At 52.4% G+C, this 21,395-nt stretch overlaps 8 protein-coding genes across 8 annotated transcripts; 6 read left to right on the forward strand and 2 right to left on the reverse strand.

Annotated features, from left to right (window-relative positions):
- Window positions 1-2,645: 2,645 nt before the first annotated feature.
- Window positions 2,646-5,032, forward strand: LAESUDRAFT_732499 (uncharacterized protein). Its single transcript, XM_040910251.1, has 21 exons — window positions 2,646-2,744; window positions 2,802-2,880; window positions 2,934-2,947; window positions 3,000-3,036; window positions 3,084-3,145; window positions 3,195-3,204; window positions 3,258-3,275; window positions 3,329-3,354; window positions 3,409-3,434; window positions 3,489-3,538; window positions 3,592-3,616; window positions 3,676-3,687; window positions 3,741-3,756; window positions 3,820-3,862; window positions 3,919-4,019; window positions 4,075-4,134; window positions 4,193-4,220; window positions 4,281-4,341; window positions 4,413-4,437; window positions 4,493-4,621; window positions 4,684-5,032. Exons 1-21 carry the CDS (start codon window positions 2,674-2,676, stop codon window positions 4,760-4,762), a joined length of 972 nt encoding a protein of 323 aa, XP_040757913.1. The 5' UTR covers window positions 2,646-2,673; the 3' UTR covers window positions 4,763-5,032.
- On the reverse strand, window positions 4,941-8,511 carry LAESUDRAFT_732500 (Piwi-domain-containing protein; the record flags this gene model as incomplete). The annotated part of the gene is made up of 7 exons (XM_040910252.1): window positions 4,941-5,420; window positions 5,479-5,728; window positions 5,780-5,887; window positions 5,941-6,968; window positions 7,025-7,500; window positions 7,675-8,154; window positions 8,210-8,511. The coding sequence occupies 7 exons, from the start codon at window positions 8,506-8,508 to the stop codon at window positions 5,092-5,094; spliced, it is 2,970 nt and encodes a 989-aa protein (XP_040757914.1). The 3' UTR covers window positions 4,941-5,091.
- A 1,459-nt stretch (window positions 8,512-9,970) lies between these two features.
- On the forward strand, window positions 9,971-12,376 carry LAESUDRAFT_562726 (uncharacterized protein). Its single transcript, XM_040902962.1, has 4 exons — window positions 9,971-11,444; window positions 11,507-11,901; window positions 11,954-12,124; window positions 12,176-12,376. Exons 1-4 carry the CDS (start codon window positions 10,158-10,160, stop codon window positions 12,294-12,296), a joined length of 1,974 nt encoding a protein of 657 aa, XP_040757915.1. The 5' UTR covers window positions 9,971-10,157; the 3' UTR covers window positions 12,297-12,376.
- On the forward strand, window positions 12,362-13,330 carry LAESUDRAFT_666682 (uncharacterized protein; the record flags this gene model as incomplete). Its single annotated transcript, XM_040905263.1, has 4 exons — window positions 12,362-12,406; window positions 12,452-12,544; window positions 12,618-12,795; window positions 12,873-13,330. Coding segments are annotated over 4 exons (774 nt in total), but the record flags the coding sequence as incomplete, so codon positions are not given.
- A 464-nt stretch (window positions 13,331-13,794) lies between these two features.
- Window positions 13,795-16,742, reverse strand: LAESUDRAFT_739719 (uncharacterized protein; the record flags this gene model as incomplete). The annotated part of the gene is made up of 10 exons (XM_040911030.1): window positions 13,795-14,603; window positions 14,661-14,684; window positions 14,741-14,906; window positions 14,974-15,130; window positions 15,199-15,500; window positions 15,564-15,686; window positions 15,875-15,965; window positions 16,022-16,128; window positions 16,195-16,416; window positions 16,479-16,742. 10 exons carry the CDS (start codon window positions 16,740-16,742, stop codon window positions 13,795-13,797), a joined length of 2,265 nt encoding a protein of 754 aa, XP_040757917.1.
- Window positions 16,743-17,556: 814 nt separating this feature from the next.
- On the forward strand, window positions 17,557-19,128 carry LAESUDRAFT_732503 (uncharacterized protein). The gene is made up of 6 exons (XM_040910253.1): window positions 17,557-17,831; window positions 17,882-18,062; window positions 18,118-18,256; window positions 18,310-18,431; window positions 18,490-18,875; window positions 18,935-19,128. The coding sequence occupies exons 1-6, from the start codon at window positions 17,709-17,711 to the stop codon at window positions 19,025-19,027; spliced, it is 1,044 nt and encodes a 347-aa protein (XP_040757918.1). The 5' UTR covers window positions 17,557-17,708; the 3' UTR covers window positions 19,028-19,128.
- A 325-nt stretch (window positions 19,129-19,453) lies between these two features.
- On the forward strand, window positions 19,454-19,833 carry LAESUDRAFT_732506 (uncharacterized protein). The gene is made up of 2 exons (XM_040910254.1): window positions 19,454-19,518; window positions 19,578-19,833. Exons 1-2 carry the CDS (start codon window positions 19,489-19,491, stop codon window positions 19,809-19,811), a joined length of 264 nt encoding a protein of 87 aa, XP_040757919.1. The 5' UTR covers window positions 19,454-19,488; the 3' UTR covers window positions 19,812-19,833.
- A 325-nt stretch (window positions 19,834-20,158) lies between these two features.
- On the forward strand, window positions 20,159-20,997 carry LAESUDRAFT_732508 (uncharacterized protein). The gene is made up of 2 exons (XM_040910255.1): window positions 20,159-20,553; window positions 20,614-20,997. Exons 1-2 carry the CDS (start codon window positions 20,173-20,175, stop codon window positions 20,854-20,856), a joined length of 624 nt encoding a protein of 207 aa, XP_040757920.1. The 5' UTR covers window positions 20,159-20,172; the 3' UTR covers window positions 20,857-20,997.
- Window positions 20,998-21,395: the final 398 nt, after the last annotated feature.

Consider the following 21,395-nt stretch of genomic DNA (forward strand, 5'->3'; position numbering starts at 1 on the left):
AGCCAATAGCAATGTACCTACTAGTAAATACTACATGGTCATTGGTGGGCCGTAGACTCATAGATAAGATCATGGTCCGTGCAGCATTCCGTCGGGGTGCCATCTCAGCCATGAGGTATAAGGCCGACCTCCTTACCAATCCAGACCTCAGTGTCCCGTGCCTATGCCCAAGCCTATTGAGCGGCTATCAGGATGTCAGGTGCTTGGGCATCTCTTAAGGTCACGTGCCAGGAGCGCTTGATAGGGCGCTACCTTATGGGTCACGTGATGTGGCGATTGGCGCCTACAATCGATAAGATCCTTGAGCGCTTAGCTGATCATCAATGATGTCGCATGGCTTTTGGGCTGGCTTTAGTGACGCTGCTTGAGTCCTGTTACAGTAGAGCCTTCCGAATAGGGAAGTGCTAATATACTGTGACAATCTCAAATGGAGGGCGGAATGGTGTGAGACAGTGTGTCCACCCTAGCAATGATTTCACTTCTGTCCGATTGAGGGGGACCACGCAGCACGGAAAAGCTCATACACAAACTAATCATGCATGTGATCAACCGCGGAATGCTTATAGCATACGGAAATCCTATCTCTTCATTGCCATACTATGCATTGACAAGGCTGGATATCGTAGTGTCGTACAAGTGATGACTCTGGTGACGGTAAGTGAAGTCTCGTCCATGTTAACCTTTAGTAGCTAAACCTCACTGGGATGACTGTGGTATGTCACCTTTCCGAAGAACGCAGTATATTGGTCAATCTTCCACCTTCCAGGAAGCAAAAGTCAGCATTTACTCACATCCTCAGTTTATTGATCTCGCTCTCACACAAGCCATGTCAACGACTCCGCCCAGTCTATGTAAACTCTCTGCTTGCAATGTACGTTTCGAAGTCAGTAAATGCGTGTGAGCCGATCTCATCCACAGCCCATAGTTTGAATGCGTGCCACTGCTATGCCCACGGCATGGCAGCAGATATCACCACTGGTCTATACCTTCCGACGATGCAAGCGGCGGAGTTCTCGCATCATTATGAGTAAGTCACATCCCTGCATATCTTCTCTTCATACGATTGAATCCGTGACGTGATATTTACAGATCGATGCCATCTGGAAGGCGAAATGACCCTCATGCACCTGGTCCTTCTACATCCAAGCTCGGTAAAGTTGCTCAATGCTGATTGGTCACCCTGCAAATATTTCGCTTCTTGTGCACCTATATTGCTAGAAAGTCCTTAAAATACAGGGACGAGTTGTACATGTTTCCACACGACTGTATCTCTCTTGCCGACTGTGATCAATATACTCCAATCTGATGCCGGTGAATAGCATGCAGATCATTCCTGACGTCGTTCGACGCTCATACAGTTCCTCTCAAACTCTCGGTCGTAAATCCTAAAATCGAGCTGTTGCTCTTGACACGTTGTGTTCGGCTCGTAGTATAAGCCACTATAAACACTCTGGAGTACCTCAGCGGAGCATCGTTCCAGCTTACAGTTTACAGCAATTCACAAAACAGTCTCGGATATAGATTCCCAATACAAAATGCTGGCCAGCTTCAAAATGATTTCGAGCATGGGCCAACTATATGTGCAGTGGTACGTGTTAAACCAACCAAAGCTTACATGTACAGTCGTCTCTAAAGTGCCCGATTATGCAGGATCAGCAAATAGCTAGGTCTAATCTTCGCGCTTTTCGTTCGGCGATAGCTAGGGACACATTGCGCACCGCATTGAGTACTTTGCGACCTATAGGCAGAATAATGCCCTGTTGCCCGGCGCATACGTCTTTCCAATATTCTCTAACATTGCGATGAAAGACTCTGAGATTTATGGGACTGACGTGAATGGCCGCGTGGCAGTATCTGCCTACGTCTTCGTTCATTACAAGCCTGAATCGGCCGTCCATCAATGCATCATGTCACGGGAAGAGTGGCAGTTTATCTCCGGTGCGGATCCATGTGGCTCCCGCCTTGTCAGGATTGACAGAACCTTCCGGAGTATCTGCCACAAATCCGGCTGACTGCCCTCGAGGCCCGCGCGGCCAGAAGGCCCGGGATCGCCGTCGGACTTAGTACTTACCCGCGGTGGTTTGATGATTTTCGTGCAAACTGCAGGCGGCAAGCGTGTAACTCATCCTGGCAGAGACCATGTTTCAAGGATTGGAGAAGACTGCCTGGACCACCTGTGGTTTGATGGAAGCGGTCAAAGGACTTAACTCGGCAAATGTGCAAGTTGAACTCAAACAAGCTTACATGGTGCATCAAATCGACTTGTGGTCGAGAACCTCCTTTTTGACCTGTCCTTGCTGGTATTGGCTTGTACAAGTGAATAAGAACACAACAAGAAGCTTTCAAGCCAGAAAAAAGTTCAAAACAAGAAGGTCCTGAGACGTTTTCGAGCTTTCTGTCCTCTTTTGGTGACGGCAAGCGGATGAAAGTGTTCTAAGCCGGGTTTGAGTTTTCCTTATGCGTGGGCATCTTCCATTATGCTTCCCAAATCAAGCATACTTCTCTGAAGTGTCACTACGCAGCGAAAGAAGTGGAGAATGAACGGCGGTGAGTGGTTCCCGTCCATCAACCTTCTCAGTTCTCGCACGAGCCCCATATAAGAAGTCTTCTAGAGGTGTGTTTCGGCCACCCAGTTTACTGTTCATTTTTCAGTGCTCAAGCTGCCAGTGAAACATGACCGGACTCAACCTTCACCTGGGCGATTCTATGGGCGCCACCCTTATCGGCGTTTTGTTCTCGCAGCTGTGCGACTCGATGCATTTCGACCATTATGTTCCTGCACTCACTTCCATTATTTTCAGTTTCTACGGTTGCACATGTGCACAGGTCCTGTATTATATGTGGCACTACCGCAAAGACAGGTCATCGCTGCGGAGCCTGGTATGTGTCTGCATAACAGCGAATTGCTCTAATCGCCTCTGACCCTCGAACAGGTGGCGATATTATGGTGAGTCTTCATCAGTTGCGGAGACCGGTTCATTGCGAAGCAAGCATGATAGGTCCATGGATACGGTGGCTACTATCGTTGATATCAAGGTACCTCTTATGCTGCGAGCGTCATGTGCTCTCTCACAAGTACACAGATAGTGTGGCGGTATTTGGTCGCCGGCCATGCTAATCTTAGCGGACATGATGTTCTCTTCGGGTGAGTCGCCGTGATGAAGTTATCGCTAAATCACTGACGTAAAAGGTAGTGATACTTCGGTCAGGATTTCTTGGAAGATGATTGTACTCAATTAACTGACAAATTACCTTAGATCGAATACTCACTAGCAGTGATTATCAAACTTTCTTCATATGCTGCTCGTAAACTCATGAACACCAATAGGCGGTAATGGTCCTCATTGTACAATGGTATCTTTGTGTTCAATATGAAATGCTTATTCACCGAACTTACTCTAATTCAAGTTACTACATGCGCACGATCTGGACATGCACGTTTTTATTGCATAATCCAAGAGCTCTTTATTAACTGTTGATTACTTTAGTGTTGGCCGAAAGACGACACAACCTGAAATTAGCTCTCGTTGTAAGCATGGTGAGCAATCGCTTCTACGATTCTTCTCTCTATTACAGTTCATTCTTGTACAGGTTATATGCGCTCTTGTATCATGCGGTAGGCTATCTGAGATATTATGTAAATCATCAACCAAGCGCTAAACTCTGCCTTTACAGTCTGTGCCTTGGGTGCGCCGTCCCATCAGGTGAAGCCTTCCTACTGATGCTTATGCCAATTCCAGTGAATGTATATATTGCGTGAGTCATACAAGGAGGGCCCCATAGTATGGACGACCGTTGAGACCTATTATAAACCATTAGCATTCGCGATCCAGGGTATCCGGATATCTTTGCCAAAGCAGAAGTGAATGCTGGGTTTTGATCACAGTCTGTCAAGTTAATTGATGCGTTACTCTCTAGACATCAGCAATCGTACAAATCACCACGGCTTCCGTTGTGGATATATTCATTTCGGCCACACTGACGTGGGTCTTGAATGGAGGGCGGAGCGGTGTGGGATAGTGCGTCCATTCTAGCAATGATTTCATTTCTGTCCGATTGAGTATGACCGCGCAGCACGGAGAAGCTCATACGCAAACTAACCGTGCATGTGATCAACCGCGGGATGCTTACAGCGTACGGAATCCCATCTCTTCGTTGTCATACTATGCATTGACAAGGCCCGATATCGTAGCGTCATTCAAGTGATGACTTTGGTGATGGTAGGTGGAGTCTCGTCTACGTTGGCCTTTAGTAGTTAAATCTCACTGGGACGACTGAAGTTTGTTGCCTTCCCGAAGAATGCCGTGTATTGGTCTATCTTCCACTTTCCAGGAAGCAAAAGTCAGTATTTACTCACATTCTCGGTTTATCGGTCTCGCTCTCACACAAGCCATGTCAACGATTCCACTCAGTCTACGTCAATTCTCTGCTTGCAGTGTACGTTTCGAAGTCAGTGATTGCGTTTGAGTCTAGTCTCATCCGCAGCCCATAGATTGAATGCTCGCCACTACTATGCCCACGGCATCACAGCGGATATCACCACTGGTTTATACCTTCCGACGATGCAAGCGGCGGAGTTTCCCCTGGATACTATCGACACTGTTGACTCGCATTATTACGAGTAAGCCGCTTCCCTGAAAATCTCCGCTTCATATGATTGAATCCGTGACATGACGTTTACAGATCTATGCCATCTGGAAGGCGAAACCCTCGTACACCTGGCCCTTCTACCTCCAAGCTCGGTAAAGTTGCTCAATGCTGATTGTCGGCCTGCAAATATTTCGCCTCTTGTGCAGCTATATTGCTAAAACGTTCTTAGGAATTCGAGGACGAGTTGTATATGTTTCCAGACGACTGTATCTTTCTTGCCGACTGTGGTCAATATCTTCCAGTGCGATGCCGGTGAATAGCATGCAGATCGTTGCTGACGTCGCTCCGTTGTTCATATATGCGAGATGTGAACTCGGAATCCCATTATTCGAAATCGATACAATGTGCTTATTCGTACAGAGCTATCCATATTAACAAGCGATCCATCAGATAAGAAGCATGATGAGCCTGTAGCCGACCCAGACAAAACCGAGCCCACGATCAGAGGTAGAACATAGTCTCCGCCATCTTCCCAGTGACGCCACCACGCCACATCTTCTCCGCCTCGCGCCTGATCTCCTCTTCTCCACTTCCGCTTGAGGCGGTCGTACCGCTGTCGGAGATACCCTGCAGGAGAGCATGCAGATAGCACCTGCCGCGCTCGCACGCAAGATCGGCGTAATATGCAGGCGAGACCAAGCTGACTGCCTTCGTGGCACGTGCGAACATGAAGCTCACTTCGTTTGTCAGAGTTTGCAGCTGATTGGCCTTGAAGCCAATCTCGTCGTGGACGACGTAGTAGTGCGTCGGCCGAGTTGTGCCTTGCAACCCTATGGATAAAACGAAATGAGGCACTGCGACCACGTTAGAAGAACATTGTAATCGTACCTCCGTGTGCCTGAAGGAAGAAGTCGAAATCGTAGACTGCGGTCACGCCCCGGTCGACCACCGTTCCCGCCTTCGGGTTCCCGTCCTTATCAGCATGCTGTGCTTCCGTGGGATAGAATCGGGTATGGTGCCGCTTGCCACAGATGACGATGGTGAGCTTGGGTTTGTAGGCTTTCTGTGCAGTGCTGAACTTCGTGAATGCCTTCTTGATCTCTGGCATCTCCTCCGCGACGACGATCGCAAACTGACCCTGCAGACATATGTCAGTTCGATGTGCCAATGCCAACATCAGGGCACCTGCCTCTGAAACACCATCGCGGTAAACAAGAATTCTTTCTGGCAGCACCTTGCTTCGTTGCTGGAAAAGCTTAATCCTCTCTTCCATCATTTCTGCAAGCTCAGTAATCATCTACAGTGGCATGTCAACAATTCGTCAGCACAACGCACAGCAGAAGTGCGGACCTCCTTCTTCGACTCTTGAATGCGCATACTACAGGGGAACTGTCCGTATTTATCGTCGACGCTTGCCACTACCGCCGCAATCGAAGGGGTGCCCCTAACGGTGCCTGGACCAGGGTGCGTCACGTCCATCCCGACGAGCATCGTGGGCATCTGCTTCAACCATGTCATATTCCTCGGGTCCAGCGAATGGTTCACGCCGCCCATCTTCATGTTCACCTTCAGCGCGACGTTCGCGTAGTACTGCACCTGCCCCTTCTCCTTGCGAATCTTCGAAGACTGCACGCACACGGTCGGGACGCCGAGGTAGACGTCGCAGAGATGCTTAATTCCTGAGTAAATGTGCTTGTCACCATCGGAGAGGACTACGAGGACGAGCGTGGGCTTCGACTTTATGTTCGTTAGCTCGGTGCGAATCGCAGCGATAGCACGCTTGCGGATAGGGTCTGTAGAAGGGTCCTTGCGCGGCAGCTGCACGGCGGCGAACGCTGGGTCGTCTCTGCCAACCTGCATGCCCGACTTCCCGCACATAGACGAGAACCCTTTGACGACGCTCTTTAGTTCGGGATCATTCACACCTTGGAACTCGTCCCTCGGGTTTCCATCCTGGATGAGGAGGACGGCCCACTTGTCCAGCCTGCCTCCCACTGCGAACTTGACGTCTCGCAGATTCCAGCTCGCGCGGTCGTCTACCCTCGGCGAGCCCTGCCCGTAGCGCAGTGCAGGCGGAGGGAGGATTCGCCCGGGGACCACGGCCATCTGCGTGCCGATGCTGACGCCGAACGCGTTCAGCGGATTTGCGGTAGTCTTGAAGCCCAACTCATCAAGGCCACGGGTGGTGATCGCACGCGCGTTGACATTGGGTGGCTGCAATGCAATTCCAATCATGTTGGCAGTATGCTCCTCCGTTAGTTTCCCGCGGTATGGCTGCTTCGGCAGGATCTCACAAAGTTCTGGAGGAAGGTAGTTGACTCGCTGGCCACCCACGTCGATCAGAGGAAGGTCCGGATACTGCAGGCGGATGCTATACTCTGTACAAGATGCATTGTGAGTCCAGCAGAAACTGATGATTACGAAAAACTCATACTTCTTTGAAAATACTGTTCTACGGTAACTTCACCAATATCATCTGCCTTGAACTTGTACTGTTTAGCAGTCACCTTCGCCACACTTTTGATGGTCTTAGTATACCCGAGGTGAGTCGCCTTGACCCTCAAGTGCTTCACGAAGGCATTCACGCGTGCCCCGAAACTTGCATGCGAAAATTCCTGCATACGCTCTGCCAGATTGCCGGGGATGTAGAATGCAGTCGTGCACACGTTCACGTTCACCATGAGCTGCTTGTGTGTGGGCCGCACCGAGGAGTAGAAGCCTCGCCATGCCTCGAGGCCTCCGCCGAGGGACACAGGAGGGAACGCAGCCGACGGATGAAAGAACCTGTTTTTGCCGACCATGACTCCACCACCTGCCGCCCGATTCGGATGAGCGGCGAGGATCAGGTTCAAGGCAGATATGACAGGCATGATATCGTATCCTCGGTACTGACTCTGACCTTCGAGGTATCTTACACGCAGAGTCAGCACGAGGATCAAAGAATAGATTCAAAAAAAAAAGCGAAAGTACGAAGCCAGACCCGAGGGTCATTGGCGCACTTGAACCAATGTTCAAGGACGGCAGACCCTTGGAGTTCTGGCGCTCTTCCGCAACGAAGGCATTCAAGAGTAACAAGATACGTACTGGACAAGGCTCTGAGTTTCGATGGGTTGCACGAAGTTGATTGTCAATGTAAATTCCTTTGTCGACTTTCTGGTGACATCTTCATCTTCGTCAGTGTAATTCACCCTGATCACGAGCGGCTGCGGGAGCTCGAATGCAGCAATCAGCTTGCTGCTGAAGTCATGTGCCACCCGGTCCCGCATGTTGGCCTGTGCCCAGTCTTGCGTCTGTTCCGCCAGTTGGAAGATCCGTCGCTTCACCCGCTTGATCGCCACAGCAGGGTTGATCTGTACGTCATATTCATACAAGGGCCCTTTGGGCACCCGCACAGGGAAGAAGTTTGTGCGCAGCTTGATAGGCGTTCCCACGGTGCCGAAGTCGGGGCGTACTGGAAGATCGTCATCGCGAAGTTTCAACGATTTTGAGGCGGCGAGAACTGCGTCCTGAGAGTTGTCGGTCAGACGCGCGTCGATCGTCGCTGGCACGTCGGGCATGAAGACACTAAGACAAAGAACGATAAGTGAGGACATCATAGACCATCATAGCGTCTACACACCCGCCCGGTTCTCTCGGTGGCCCTCCAAACCCGCCTCTGCCGCGACCACGATCGCCTCCACGAAAGCCACCCCGGTCACCCCCTCTGAATCCTCCGCGATCGCCTCCACGGAACCCACCACGATCACCGCCTCGAAACCCTCCGCGTTCTCCATAGCCTCCTCCACGACCGCCTCTGTCACCGGGAGGTCCCCCGCGTCCTCGAAAGCCATCGCCTGGAGGGCCGCCCCCGGGACCGCCTCGGCCACCCCTGCCTCGACCACGGTCGCCACCACGTCCTCGGTCGCCGCCTCTGTTCATGTTGTGCTTGCTGGCTGAGTGGGAGTGAGGTGTACTGAAGCAAGGTGCAACGTGGAGGACACGACTGGGCCCGTGAGTATATAAGGCGGACAACCATTGTGGCCCATAGTTTGATGGGCACTGCCCTGATCGAAACGCCGACAGAAATTATTGCGAATAAGACTCCGCTGCGCCACAGTTATCCGCAGCAAATATTTGCTGCGAAATTACCTGTGAGCTGCCACGACGATGTACAGTCCTACAGCGATGCCGAGTGAATAATCGACACGGATGACTGCAGTCAATTTCAAGTATAGTCGTGTCATTCCGAACGCATGGCACGCCAGTGGTAATTGACTCTCTCCTCGCTCAAAGTCGTCTGAGACATTCATGCCTACAGATGGCATAGTTGCACATGCTGCCGTGGTGCATGAATGGCGCAGTCGAAAGCGAACCGAAGGAGCGGCGGATGCCAGACTGAGCTGAGGCTATAATTACGACTCATGCTCATCAACCGGCCCGACAACCTAAAGAGACCACTCTTTCCTAAACCCTTCGTCCAGACTCTTTGCCAGTGTTGAACACCTCGTCTGCATCTTTTTATTGAATGTTCGTAGCCATCTGGGAGGACCTCAAAATTAACGCTGTGGAAGGGCAATGCCGTTTACCTCGGAGTACGGGCGCGAGAGCAACTAGGAGCAACTCTGCAGGACAAACGCCACATCTGTACGTCTTCTCAGGTTCGCCTTCTGCGGTCTTCTACGAGATTGGAATAGAGTGGAGATCCGCCTTCTGAGTCATGAGAAGGCCTGTCAACAGAAACCTCGGATCACTTTATTTGAGTCACTGCCTTGCTTGCGGCCCCGCCGGCCCAGCTTCGCACTCATGCCATGATCATCGCTAGCGCTCGAATTAGCATCGCCAGGAGTCACAGTTCTCTCTACAAGTTACAGGTCTAGTCCCCGTAGCAGACCATGTACAGCTATCGATGACAGTCGATCGATATCTAGTGCTACGTACAGATCCTCGTGTGGACATGCGTGCTGTGTGCCACCTGCGGCACCGCAGCGACTGCGGAGTTCCTCGGTCCGTCTATGCATTGGTAAGTACATTTCCGAAGTTCTGGAGCAGCTGATTGATATATAAGAAGCGCGGTATTCTCGTCCAAGCCGTTGGCTTGCACACTTTTTTTTCGTATATACAAGATTGCTTGACGCATTCCTGAGAAGCAAGGAATATTCTGTAGGCTCAATATCGGGACAAACTCTTGCCTTTCGTGACTCATGGTCTCTGTGCGTATGGCACGAGCGTACCACGCGTCATACATCGATAGAAAGTCTGCTCGTTGGACACCGCAAGGACGTGCCCTAGAAGTTTATCCGGAAGCCCGGCGCGCAGAATCGACACGGTCACATGATCGTGTCAAGCACGTGGCCTGCCTTACTGAACGACTGCTCTTCCTTTTACTTTCACTCACCATCGTCTGCGATCTTATTCTCTGTCGCGTCTGTCCTACTGGTTCGTGCTGTCTGTTTGTGAGCAACCCTTGCTATACTGCACAAAGTCATCTCTATCGCTTTTGGAGCCGTTTGTTCTCATTTGCATTAACTGTAATCCTGAATCGATACGACGACATTTGTTCAGCGGACTTTCAAGAACGGGCTCCAAGCATGATTCCTATCAAGCCTGCGCTGCATTCTCCTGGTTCTCCGAGCTCTTGTTTTGCACATTCGAGCCCTATGCGTGTACCGCTCAACCTTGGTCACTGCGAGGATGACGAACTTGAAATGCCTGAAGTGCAAGAACAAGGTCCTGCATCTAGCTCTCCTATTGCTTCCTCACCTGCTGCGGTAACTCCTCCAGACTATGCTGATGAAGACGAAGTAAAGGTGGCCAGTTCGCCATTCCTGTCGGCTATATGCGTAACCAAGATTGCTCCAGACGAGTCATTTGGTCAAAAAGAGACGCATATACTCACTGATTATAATGCTGGAAATGGTCGGACGCTGTCAGCTTTGAAACTTGAAGCCATTGGAAATGCAACGCAGGAGCCTCAGCTTGCCGCAACTGATGAGCTATGTTCATCTGTCTCGTCATCTTCGAGTTCCCCAGACTCCTTTGTCATCAAACTCCATGAGTTGCTTCTTGTTGTCCAGCATGAACAACAGGCAACGGAAGACAAAGCATTACCCTCGGCTAGTATCCGCCACGACTGCACGCCACCTCAGGTCGATGGCAATCCAGGAGGTTCTGGTCTGTCTCACATGCAAGATACCGCGTCTGCTAATGTATCTCGCGGGCTCTCTGGCATACTATCTGCGCCTCGCTATGTCCTTCGTACTTTAGGTGACTCTGTCGCTTCTGTTACTTTCAGCTCTGACGAGAAGACTGCCGCTTCTGAGGTTTTGTCTGGTTCTGCTGGCTCTACTCTTCCCATCAACTCTGTTGCTGATGTCCAAGATGCCCATTCTCAATCTCCTGACTATTGGACTTACTTCCAATCCCCACCACAAGACATGTGCTGTGAAATGAACATTACACCATCAGGAAATGAACATGAGTCTCCTGCATATACCCGCCACGAAGACTCGGTGGAACGTCAGCCATTGTGTGAGGGATCTTCTAACCCAACGAAGCGTCGACGGTCAATTCTGCGTCATTACGAACTCCCTAGCACATCTGCTACCTCCGCTTCTGGTCGCGACTTACAAGCCCGAACGACAGGCACTCCCGGATCCGAGCCAAAGAACAAGAAGCGCAAGGTTCACACGGTCGGGTCACGGTTCTTCTCCAGGAATGCACCAGCCAGCGACCAGGAAGCTGCAACGGATCTGGCAAAGACGAGACACGGCTCAAGCATGCAACCAAAGCGCATATATGCGCAACGAGCTGCCAGTCTGCGGCGTGCAGACTCGCTGAGATCCGAGGCTTTGTACGAAAGAAGCGCACAGCATGAGGTCAGAATGTCCATATGACTTTTCATCTTAGGATACTTACCCCCGCATACGCCGCACATCAGATCGAGAGCTCTCGTTCAACCAGCGTAGTTTCTCCCTTATCTGTCGTCCCCGACATCCCATCTCGAGGCTCCATCTCAGTCGACGGCAGCACCCCCAGTCCTAACACCGCATCATCCTACGGAGGATACGTGCCTACGGAACCAGCCACTCCCGTATTCCATCGTCATCGCCGGAGAGGGTTATCTCGTGCAAAGCCTACTCCCCCGCGCTCGCCATTCCCGTTGCCACTCCCGATCATCGCCCCGCCGGCGCTGGAGCTGATTCCGCGGGCTCCGCTCTCGGTCGAAGATGCTGCTGAACGCAGGATCAGAATAATGCTCGAGAAGGAGAGAGCCGAGCGCATGGCGGATGGGCTTGCTGCCATGGGGGATGTGGCGAGGTCGAGCGAAAGTTTGTGCGCATTGAAGGGTACGGGCGACCGAGTGACGGCTATTGACAAATCGCAGGGAAGCAGAGGCAGACTTGAAAGCACACAATCGCCTTCTTCTCAGAAATCTGCAGCCATGCAGTTGGATGGGAAGGAGAAAGACGCAACGCTGGTCAGCAAATTCGGCCCAGTCAAAAATCTGGGGTTACAGGAGGACCTTCGCGTTGATGTCATCGACTGGATTCTGGATGTACGCGCCGTTTTTTCTGAGTGACGACCGTTCCTAACGTTATTTCTGCAGGTATTGCCTGCAGAACCTCCTTCCCGTGCTATTCGTGCAGATCTGCGCGAACAGCTTCAATCGTCGGACGAAACGCGGTGGCATGCTGCTCATTTGTTCACTCGGGTTTTCTATCGTCTAGGCACTGCCTTGGCCTCGGCTTCCGACGGGAAGGAGGCGGTGCTCGCCGGCGAGGGCAGCGAGGCCATCATTTGGGACGTCGCCGTCGCGTGTTTGGCATTGAGCGTGAAGGTGCGCAATGCCTGCTGCTCAAAGCCAATGCTCATTCTTTGATAGTTCCATCGCGACGTCTTCCTTCCATTGTACTCAATACCGGCACACGAGTTCATGGCGATCGCACCTCATTCCATTTCATATGATGATTTCGAAGTAAGTACATTTCCATCTATGTCCCTGCGTTTGCTTGTACGGCGCATTGAGTTAACTAATTTGTCCACCATAGGCAGCTCATCGTGACGTTCTGTATGCCCTCTCTTACTCGGTCGGCAGCGTGACGCCGGGGATGTACATGCAGGAGCTCTGGGAAGCTCTGCCCAGTTTGCGTCAGGCCCTCGGTTTTGACAATGGTTGGAAGATTGCACAGGAGGAGACGTGGGCCATTCTACTCGAAGCCATGATGCGTGAGTGGTGTCATTATTGTTATTCTGGTGCAGTCTTCTATTCCTGATCACCGCATACACCCGCCTGCATTTCACAGAGCCGGACGTTCTGCGTTTTTCCATGTCCCTCCTAACCGCCTCAGCAATGATCGACGGAATAATCGAATCGCTCGTACATAAGTATTGCCTTGATGCTTCTCTTGCGATGCCGCGTAGAGAGGCGAGCGGTCGTCGCGCCGCCTTTTTGGAGAAGGCAACGTCCGCCGCATCACGTGCGGCACTTGACATCCTGGAATTGCTAGAGCATCCTGTGGTACGCCTTTACATAATTGGAGCTACTTTGAGACTGACGTTACTAGGAGGACGCACATCTGTGCCGCGACTGGTTGCGGTCGACGGTGCGAGATGTTTGACTTGTCTGTCTGTGGGTTCTGTTTTGTTATCAATATCATGGTATTGTGGGTTCATGCTGTGGTCGCGCTTTCGCTCGTTGTCGTTGTTGTTGTCGTTCTGTCTTTTTCTTGAAAGGTTCTCCCTGATCAAGACATTTCCATGATGTACCATACCTCGATCGACGTAATTAAACTCCCCTTCTATCGTAACACCGTCCCACTATTTATCGTGCCGCCTACGCAGACACCATCGAGCAAGGCGGACGCGCGTCAGTTAGTGGCCGAACAGGCCCTTAGCTAAGTGCGCGATGATTTGTGGTAGAAAGCGTTTTTATAGACAGCACGCAGCTATGCAAATTTAGTTTGTCGAGAGCAGGGACTTCAATATTGAAGTCTCCAGATTAAGGTGATCATTCTATGCCTAATCATACATCATGGCTATTGTACACAGTCCAGTATTCTGCATGAAAGTACAATACCATACTAGCTATAGCGGGAGAGAAGGGAAAGAATATGCCAGACTACACTGGGCATAGGCACATAGGGTATCAGAACAATTGGCAGTGAAAAGGCGGCCCAGCGCCCGATAACCTAGCCAGGCATAACAGCTTAAAAAAGAAGACACACTTCAGTACTCTTCCACCTCGGAAAGCGATGCATATTCGGACACAGAATCCCCATCATCATCATAATACTCCTGCACGACCTCACGCATCGCATAACGCATAATTGGCGTGATTGGGACGAGCTTCGGGCCCACGACTTCCTCCTCCTCCTCCGGTGGCTGCGCATCCATCATCTGATCATGCGCGCCGTAAATCTCCTCGTCGGTCATCGGCACCATCTCCCCGTCCTCCACGTCGTAGTCATTCACTGCCGTCGCGCTGCTCCCCTCCTGCAGGCGTACGCTCTCACGCAAGCGCGTGCTATCGCGGAAACGGCTCTCGCGGAAACGCATGCTCGTGACGCGCGTGTCAACGCCCTCCTTCGAAATTGGGTCTGTCCAGCGCAGGTCGAGAATCCGACCCTTGACCATCCCGTCGACGGCGCGCGCGCCCATCTCGCGACACAGGATGAAGTACGGGATCGACCGTGCATTCGGCTGCGCGAGCCGATTCATCACCTTGAGTAGCTGAATTGCGGTGAAGTCCGCGCGGAACTCGGGTGCGTTGTGCGCGGTGTCACCGGGGGGAGCCGGCGCCGCATGGGGGTTGGCGGTGAGGGGGGAGTAGATGCGGAATCCGTTATTCGAGCCCGGCGGTGGGGAAAGCCGATGGATCGCATGTTGCGATGCATCGCGGGTGCTTTGGGGGGATGGGGCGGACTCAGTTGCAGCTTCCGCGGTATTCGCAGGGGGTGCAGGGGGGTCCTGCGAGGAGTGGATGATGTGCAGGTTGAGCAGCGCGTGGGCTTGCAAAAAGTGCGAGCTTTGCTTGACTACGTATTCGTTGAGCGCTTCTGGTGATGACTGAATCATGGAATTGCGCGACGTACTCTCCAATCGCCCATTTGCATTGACTTCACGCCCGGTGCCGTCAGTGATGCACAAGCATGCCGCTAGGCGTAGGACTTACCATAATCGGTGACAAAGTCCTGCCAATGCGCCAGCTTGCCACCAAACGCTTCATACAGCCGCTCAAAATCGAGACCGTGACGCAGATGTTCCGGAACAAGCGGCAGGATCCTCTCTCGGAAGTACTTCCTTGTGTCCGCCTTCGGATAATCACCGACTGTGATAATCTTCCCATCGGAACGTGAAACCGTTAGTAGCTGCAAAGGCGACTGTCACATCAGATGCAATACGTACCTTACAATGCTGCATCACATTCAGCTGGCGAAGCCAGGTCTGGTAAAAGGGATCGCTTGTGGCATGTATCACGTGGCAGAGCCGGTCCTGCTTCGTCAACACAAGCATGGCATCCAAAAGTGCCTTCATAGCGTCAACCGAGCGGATCAACGCCGGACTGAACAGAAGTACGCAATATAATCAGCCTCCGGGCATTGTCACCATAACTATGAAAGAAGCGCCTACAGCTTATGTGCCTCGTCCATGAAGAACACGGGAATTTTCTTCATCGGCGGCGCATGGTCCTTGGCCTTGCCCTTCTCCTCCGCCATCGCATCTGCGCTTATGCTGTCCCTGCGAGCCTTCTCCGCACGCTTACGCCGGCTCATGCTCCCGAACAGGCGCATTCGCCATGACGCGCGAGAAGCCTTGGACTGCTGTGAAGCAAGCTCTGTCATACTTTCGGTATGGCTGACCGATTTGCGCCGCGAGATGGATGACACCTCAGACATGTTGGGCTGAAAGTTCCAGTAACGCAGCAACGAGCTCTTAGTTGCCAGCAGGAAGTCAGTAGTGTTACTAATCAGTATGCAAGAGGCGAATGGTCTCACTTGGAACAACTCCATCAACCTCGCGACGTCGCTGGTCTTGATCTCGCCCATTGTAGTATGCGCGAGCGTCTCGCCGAGCTGCGTCGAACTTGCCACGCGCCGCTCCACGTTGAGCCTGTCGTGCTAGAAAGGCAATCAACACCGGCGCTGAAAAACCTCGGAACAACACAATCAGGCGATCGTCGTGTGTGATTTGCCGCACGTGGACCGCGCCCTTGGCCGCCAGGCAGCTGGCAGGTGTGTCACCGGACCCAATTTCAGGGCATAATGCAGTATGGCAGGGGGCTTCGAAACAATGAGGAGGGGCTCACCTTGAATGCCCAAGCCTCCTTCTCAAACACTTCGTACCCCGGCATCTCCGGGTCTTCCGCGATGGACGTGAAGAATGCTTCCATTTGTTGGCTGGTCGTCGTAGGCATGTTAGCGCATACCCAGGGCATCAGCTGGCACTCAGCTACCTGAGACTCATGTAGAGGCTGGCGAGGTCGGCGAAGCCTGCTATGCGGAGGTCGAAGTGTAGAACATGATACGTCGGGCGCGTGAGGACTTGGCGCAACAGTGCAGTCTGTGAAGCGGAACAAAGAACATTAGCGGATGCCTCGACGGGGCCTACAAACTGAGCAGTAGATACCTTTCCGACGCTGCTGGCACCGAAGAGGACGGTGAAGCTGGGCTCTCCCTGGAGGGCCCGTTCGATGGCCTTGAGCTCCGCTGGTCTGTCGAAGAAGCCAGGCAAGCTTGAGAACGTGTGAGTAGGGCTGAGTTGTGCACGTTCGCGAGCCTCAGCAAGTTCCTGTCTTGTCTCTTCGAGCATTCTTCTTGATTCGGTCAGGCTGCGAAGGGTTTGCGAGGGCTGAGCGAGCGGATGCAGCATAGTCAGCGCAGGACAGATGGAGGGAGTGTCCTGCCACGTACGTTGGCAAGTACTCCGAGGATCTCTCCGATGCCAAAGAAATTGCGTTTGTTCGGGTCAGTGGGCATCGGCATGCCGCGGCGGCGAGGAATGTTAGAGCGGAAGAGCCAATGGATGTGCAGCTTTGCCGTAGGCGCGACAGTATGCAGGCTTTGCCTGTAGGAGGAAGGACGGGCACGAGAGTACGTGCGCGGACGTGGGCGGGTCGAGGGCGAGTGCAGGCCGTTTATGGTGTGTTGTTGGCTAGACGTACTCGTGCGAGCCATGCTATTACTCCGACCGAGAGAAGCTGGGGTGGAGGAAGGTATGTTATCGGACGCAGTCCGTGAATGATAGTGGTCAGCAACGAAAGTTAACGAGCTCGGGGAGAATTGCAACGCTGATATGAGCCGGCAGAGGGCAAGTGCGCCGGTGCCTGCGGACGGTGAACTGCACTGCCATTTCCAGGCCGAACCTGACGTTAGATGCACGAGGAGCAGGCCCGCATTACGGGGGAGTGGAAACCGGCGCTGAGGAAACGCGGAGGGCACGTTGCAGGCGATTGATGCCACGAGGTGAAGGTGTGATTATATCTGACCTCCCGCCTGTTACGCGAGGAATTCGATGCTCGGGATCCTCCAAATCTAGCTGCTGGTTGCCGATTCTGCGAGGCTCTGTACGACTTTGGGATTCACCGCGTCCGGTCGACGGAAACCGGTAGCATCCAGTCGTTGAAGGGGCAGGTCAGACAATCGATATGACCGCCGCAACCTATCTCGACTCAGGCAGATTAAAAGATCAGACATGATTCCAAAGTACAATAACGTGTGGATACACTCGCGATTCGCGAAATGAGGGAATTGTTCCGTTGTGAACGGGATGAGCGCGGAAGGAATGGCGGAAGTTACACAAATATGGAAAGTCTCCGAGCTATATGTTGATTGGCGCCCAACACATCGCTTCCGAACGCTTGCGCTCAAGCGCTCAACGTGAGTCAAAGTCCATCAGAAACTCTTAACAAGCATGTGGGTTCATGAGACATCCTTAAGACATCCGTGATGTCGATGAAATTCGGCGGGCCGTGGAAGGATGTATTTCGACCTCCGCGAACTCGCCGATCAACGCATTGCTTCCTTGACATGCGATGTCGAACCAACCCTCGCCGAACAGTGGCCAAAGGGTACTCGAGATTTAATGTCTCGCATCTCTTTCATTCTTCCATGAGTGTGTGGTATGTGTGATCGCTGCCAGACATGCCCACTCACAAAGGCATCTCCTTGAGCCTGATCGTGGACGGAGAAGAGCTCCCGGAGGTCGGTATCGAGGTCCTCAATAGCAAGACAATCACTTCTATCATCCCCGGAGATGAAGGCGTCGTAAGTTGCTAGCGCATTCGGAGAAGTATCTCACATACATTCTATCGCAGGAATTCGCATACGAATATGTGAATAACTCTGAGACAGACATACTCATCGATCCCATGTTCGACGGCCACAAGACCGGGGAGGTCGTTCACTGCGCAGCTGGAGCCCAAGGACATGATGTTGGTCCCGGCACCTCTGCGACGACCGTGCGAGCCTTTAGATTTCGCAGAGTATCAACATCCAGTACGTGCGAGACCGGTCTCCTCTTCAGCATCTATTCAGTTAGTTGGACATGTAGGTGATGTCGACTCCGACGATGGGCTCAGCAGCAGCTTGGGTGCGCTCGGCGTGCTCGAGTTCAGAATCATCCGTGTCAAGGTGAATTCTTTCCACGAGGACATCCCGCTCGAGGACAGAACGCGGCAGATCGAGGCCAGGTTTGTGTACTACTCTTCCCTCGTGACGCGTACCGCCGACTGACAGTATGCAGTTTGGGCGGAACGATCGATATGGATGAGGACCATCCGTGGCTTCCTCCGCCAGAACATTGGGAGAATATTGACACAGACGAAGATCCGTACGTTATCTTCCGATTTCAGTACAAACCACGAGGTACACGTACACCTACTGCACTATCCTTTCGCAACTGACAGAATGCGGTCTTTTACAGCCCAGCTTAGATCTTCTCTCTTGATGTACTATAATGCCCACGAATCGGCTGCAGTGCAATCGTTGAGATCTCTCTCTCCTCAGCCCGCCCGCCGTGTGAGACGAGGCAAACAGCCGCAGCGTTCCCCACATCGCGCAAATCTCAGCCAACGCCCGTTTCTCACTGATGATTTGTCTTCGTCCGGGTCGTCGTTGGCATTTCTCGGCTCGGAATACCATCCCTCGGATTCAGACGCGGATGATGATCGTATGAGCCATAATCGCAAGGGAACAGTGTCGAGCCGGTCCCGAACGTCGTCTTCGACAACACATGTACAGTTTGAAGCCACCCAGCCCAGACTGCAACATCATTCTGTCTCAGAATCCGGCTCCGAAACCGGACGCCTGGTATCGTGTCTGCGTTTGTCTCTGTCTACACAGTAGTATTTATAACTTTGCTCTAATAGTTGCGGCTTGCTACTGCACAGGCAGAATGCCTACAGGCCATAATGAACAATCTAAAGGATACTCTGGAAAGACTTCAAGGAAGCAGGGCATAGGTAGAATGTGAATTGGTGCCTCCGCTCACAAGAGAAAGCATTAGGCAGCATCTTTTTTCCAACACGTGAATAAAGTATTAGCTAGTCATGATGTCTCTGGATATGTACATATCTCTCAACTTTGAGATGTGACAATGATCTTTATATTCAAGAAGGATCAATGGAATTCTCGAACAGAGAACATGCGTGCAGAGTCAAAGTCGGACTACGAACCTTGAGTGCAAGGCGGAGCTTGAGGCATTGTCATCCCGCCTTCTGCTCCCTCTAACCATTGTCAGTTCTTTCTATACACGGCACGTTCCCGTTTCTAGTTGCGGCGGCATCAGCTGTGCACAGAACTGTTTTTCTAGCCCAGGAACAGTTTGGGCATGCCGACGCACAAGGACATACGGATCGGGATTGTAGCCGACTTTCAAGATGCGGAAGAATGCGGGGCGCCATTGTACTGTGGGGACATTGTGATGGTTCATATTCCCGGAGATGAGGGTGTGGTGCGCACATCCAAGGTTGATACTAACCTTGTGAAGCCGGTTGCTCATTCGTTCGACAGGAATTCTGCTATGAGTACCAGAATAGGTCCAATCAAGACATCATTATACAGGCCACTTTCGATGGCTGCAAGAGCGAGGAAGTGGTCCACTGTGCGGCCGGCAAAGATGGATACGACGCGGGCCCATGCACGTCGGCAGAGACGATGCGCGCGTATCGCTTCCGCAATGTCACAACCCCCGGTAGGGTGTCAGATCCTCTCATCACGCAATGGAAAGTCCTCATATTCCGATGACGGCGCGCCAGATAAGCTTAACGACTCCATCGGTAGATTGGAATTCAGCGTCTATCGCGTGAAAGTAACTCGATATCATTCTCACATACCTCATGTGAGCAATACAAGCGCGATTGAAGCCAGGTGTGTCGCGTCGTCCTGTACAGCACTCTTAGTGACTGATGGCCGCAGTCTCGGGAGCATCGTCGAGATGCCAGCGGACCACCAATGGCTCCCTCCGCCAAAAGAATGGGTGCCCATCGATGATGACAAGCACCCGTACGTTGTCTTTTGCTTCATATACAAGCCTCGCGGTACGTACGCCAGGCATTTATCCAGCGACTTCCTGTCTGATACACACTGCACAGCGGAACTGGTCAAAATGGGCTTGATCCCTGCTCGCACCCAGTCGCAGTCAATCCAGAAAGCGGCAGAATCCCGTGCACATAAACTGGCTGGGTCCTCGCATCGGACGTCCACGAGCCAAAAGGCAAAAGGCTCCAAGTCCAACGCTCCAGTGCAGCAGTCCGTGCCCACTATCCTCCTTCGTCGATCGGAAAGAATCCTCCGCACCGCGCTCCACGTGCCTTCTCCAGGGCCTTCGAGCGCTCACCCATTTCAGTCTATGCATGTCGTGAATCTCAGGCCAGCAGGGGGCTCCTCAGTCTCTGCTGTCAAGTCGGAATATTCTCGGCGGGGAGTCAATGAACAGGAGCCGCCTGACTCCGAGTCTGACTCGGATGACAGCACATCTGACCTGGAGGTGAGGACGCTACTTCGAGTGATATAATACGACTCACCGATTTATGTGCATCCTGCGCAGAGGCGCTTAGTGATAGTAGATGCCGAGAGTCGTCAGGCAGACGCTGATCTGCGCCAAGCAGCAGCAGAATCGCGGCGGGAGGAAGTACGCCTGAAGGCGCTCAGGCTGAGGCTCGAGTTGGAGCGAAAAAAGAGGGCGAGTCGGCATGGTGCCGGGGGCGAGCAGAGCACGCAAAACAAAAAGCGGCGAGTCTCCGCTCGGGGTGGTTCGGTGGAACGGATCGACTTGACGCAGGGAGAGTGAAGGATGTTAACATGTATGATGGTAGTGCAGGTTGGATTATGATTCTTGCTTACGATTTTCGATTTGTATGATAGGTGGGTGTTGGAAGCATTGAAATGTGTATGTGTCGACTGTTATCAATTTCTACCTGCAAATCCTGCACCGTTTCTGTTGTGCCTGGTCAGACATGCCCTTCAACCAGACGGCAATCAGCCTCGAACGTGCCGCTGGCTTAGGCCCGGCCCATCAATAAAAGTGTCTCACCCTTGAATATTTCACCAGTTCACCTGCGCACGGAATCCCGCATCCGTCCCTGCTAGGGCCTTCGCGGTAGCCAATCGCGCTTTGTGCGCTGCAACGATCGCCATTGACTCTTCGAAGGTCGCGGTGTGTTTTCCGCCGTTGGAAGATAGGCTATGGCTGGACGTGCTTACATGTCAAATCTACGTCAAAGCAATCACCTTGCAAGAGAAGCCACCGATTGATACTAGTATATGTAGTGCAGGGAGCTCTAAGCTGATATGAGCGGGACAGCGGGAGCATCAGCGTCACGGACATGC

This window comes from Laetiporus sulphureus (assembly GCF_001632365.1).
Source record: "Laetiporus sulphureus 93-53 unplaced genomic scaffold LAESUscaffold_89, whole genome shotgun sequence".
NCBI lineage: Eukaryota > Fungi > Basidiomycota > Agaricomycetes > Polyporales > Laetiporaceae > Laetiporus > Laetiporus sulphureus.

Excerpts from the sequence above, each read along its gene's own strand:
- LAESUDRAFT_732508 (XM_040910255.1), top strand. The coding sequence starts at position 20,173 with ATGGGCTTGATCCCTGCTCGCACCCAGTCGCAGTCAATCCAGAAAGCG. Across the intron at positions 20,554-20,613 it reads ACAGCACATCTGACCTGGAG|AGGCGCTTAGTGATAGTAGA; the intron begins GTGAGGACGCTA and ends CATCCTGCGCAG.
- LAESUDRAFT_732503 (XM_040910253.1), top strand. The coding sequence starts at position 17,709 with ATGCCCACTCACAAAGGCATCTCCTTGAGCCTGATCGTGGACGGAGAA. Across the intron at positions 18,432-18,489 it reads ATTTCAGTACAAACCACGAG|CCCAGCTTAGATCTTCTCTC; the intron begins GTACACGTACAC and ends GGTCTTTTACAG. Across the intron at positions 18,876-18,934 it reads GCTCCGAAACCGGACGCCTG|TTGCGGCTTGCTACTGCACA; the intron begins GTATCGTGTCTG and ends TTGCTCTAATAG.
- LAESUDRAFT_732499 (XM_040910251.1), top strand. The coding sequence starts at position 2,674 with ATGACCGGACTCAACCTTCACCTGGGCGATTCTATGGGCGCCACCCTT. Across the intron at positions 4,135-4,192 it reads AACCGCGGGATGCTTACAGC|CGTCATTCAAGTGATGACTT; the intron begins GTACGGAATCCC and ends CCGATATCGTAG. Across the intron at positions 4,622-4,683 it reads GTTGACTCGCATTATTACGA|ATCTATGCCATCTGGAAGGC; the intron begins GTAAGCCGCTTC and ends TGACGTTTACAG.
- LAESUDRAFT_732506 (XM_040910254.1), top strand. The coding sequence starts at position 19,489 with ATGGTTCATATTCCCGGAGATGAGGGTGTG. Across the intron at positions 19,519-19,577 it reads TTCCCGGAGATGAGGGTGTG|GAATTCTGCTATGAGTACCA; the intron begins GTGCGCACATCC and ends TTCGTTCGACAG.
- LAESUDRAFT_562726 (XM_040902962.1), top strand. The coding sequence starts at position 10,158 with ATGATTCCTATCAAGCCTGCGCTGCATTCTCCTGGTTCTCCGAGCTCT. Across the intron at positions 11,445-11,506 it reads AAAGAAGCGCACAGCATGAG|ATCGAGAGCTCTCGTTCAAC; the intron begins GTCAGAATGTCC and ends GCCGCACATCAG. Across the intron at positions 12,125-12,175 it reads TCATCGACTGGATTCTGGAT|GTATTGCCTGCAGAACCTCC; the intron begins GTACGCGCCGTT and ends TTATTTCTGCAG.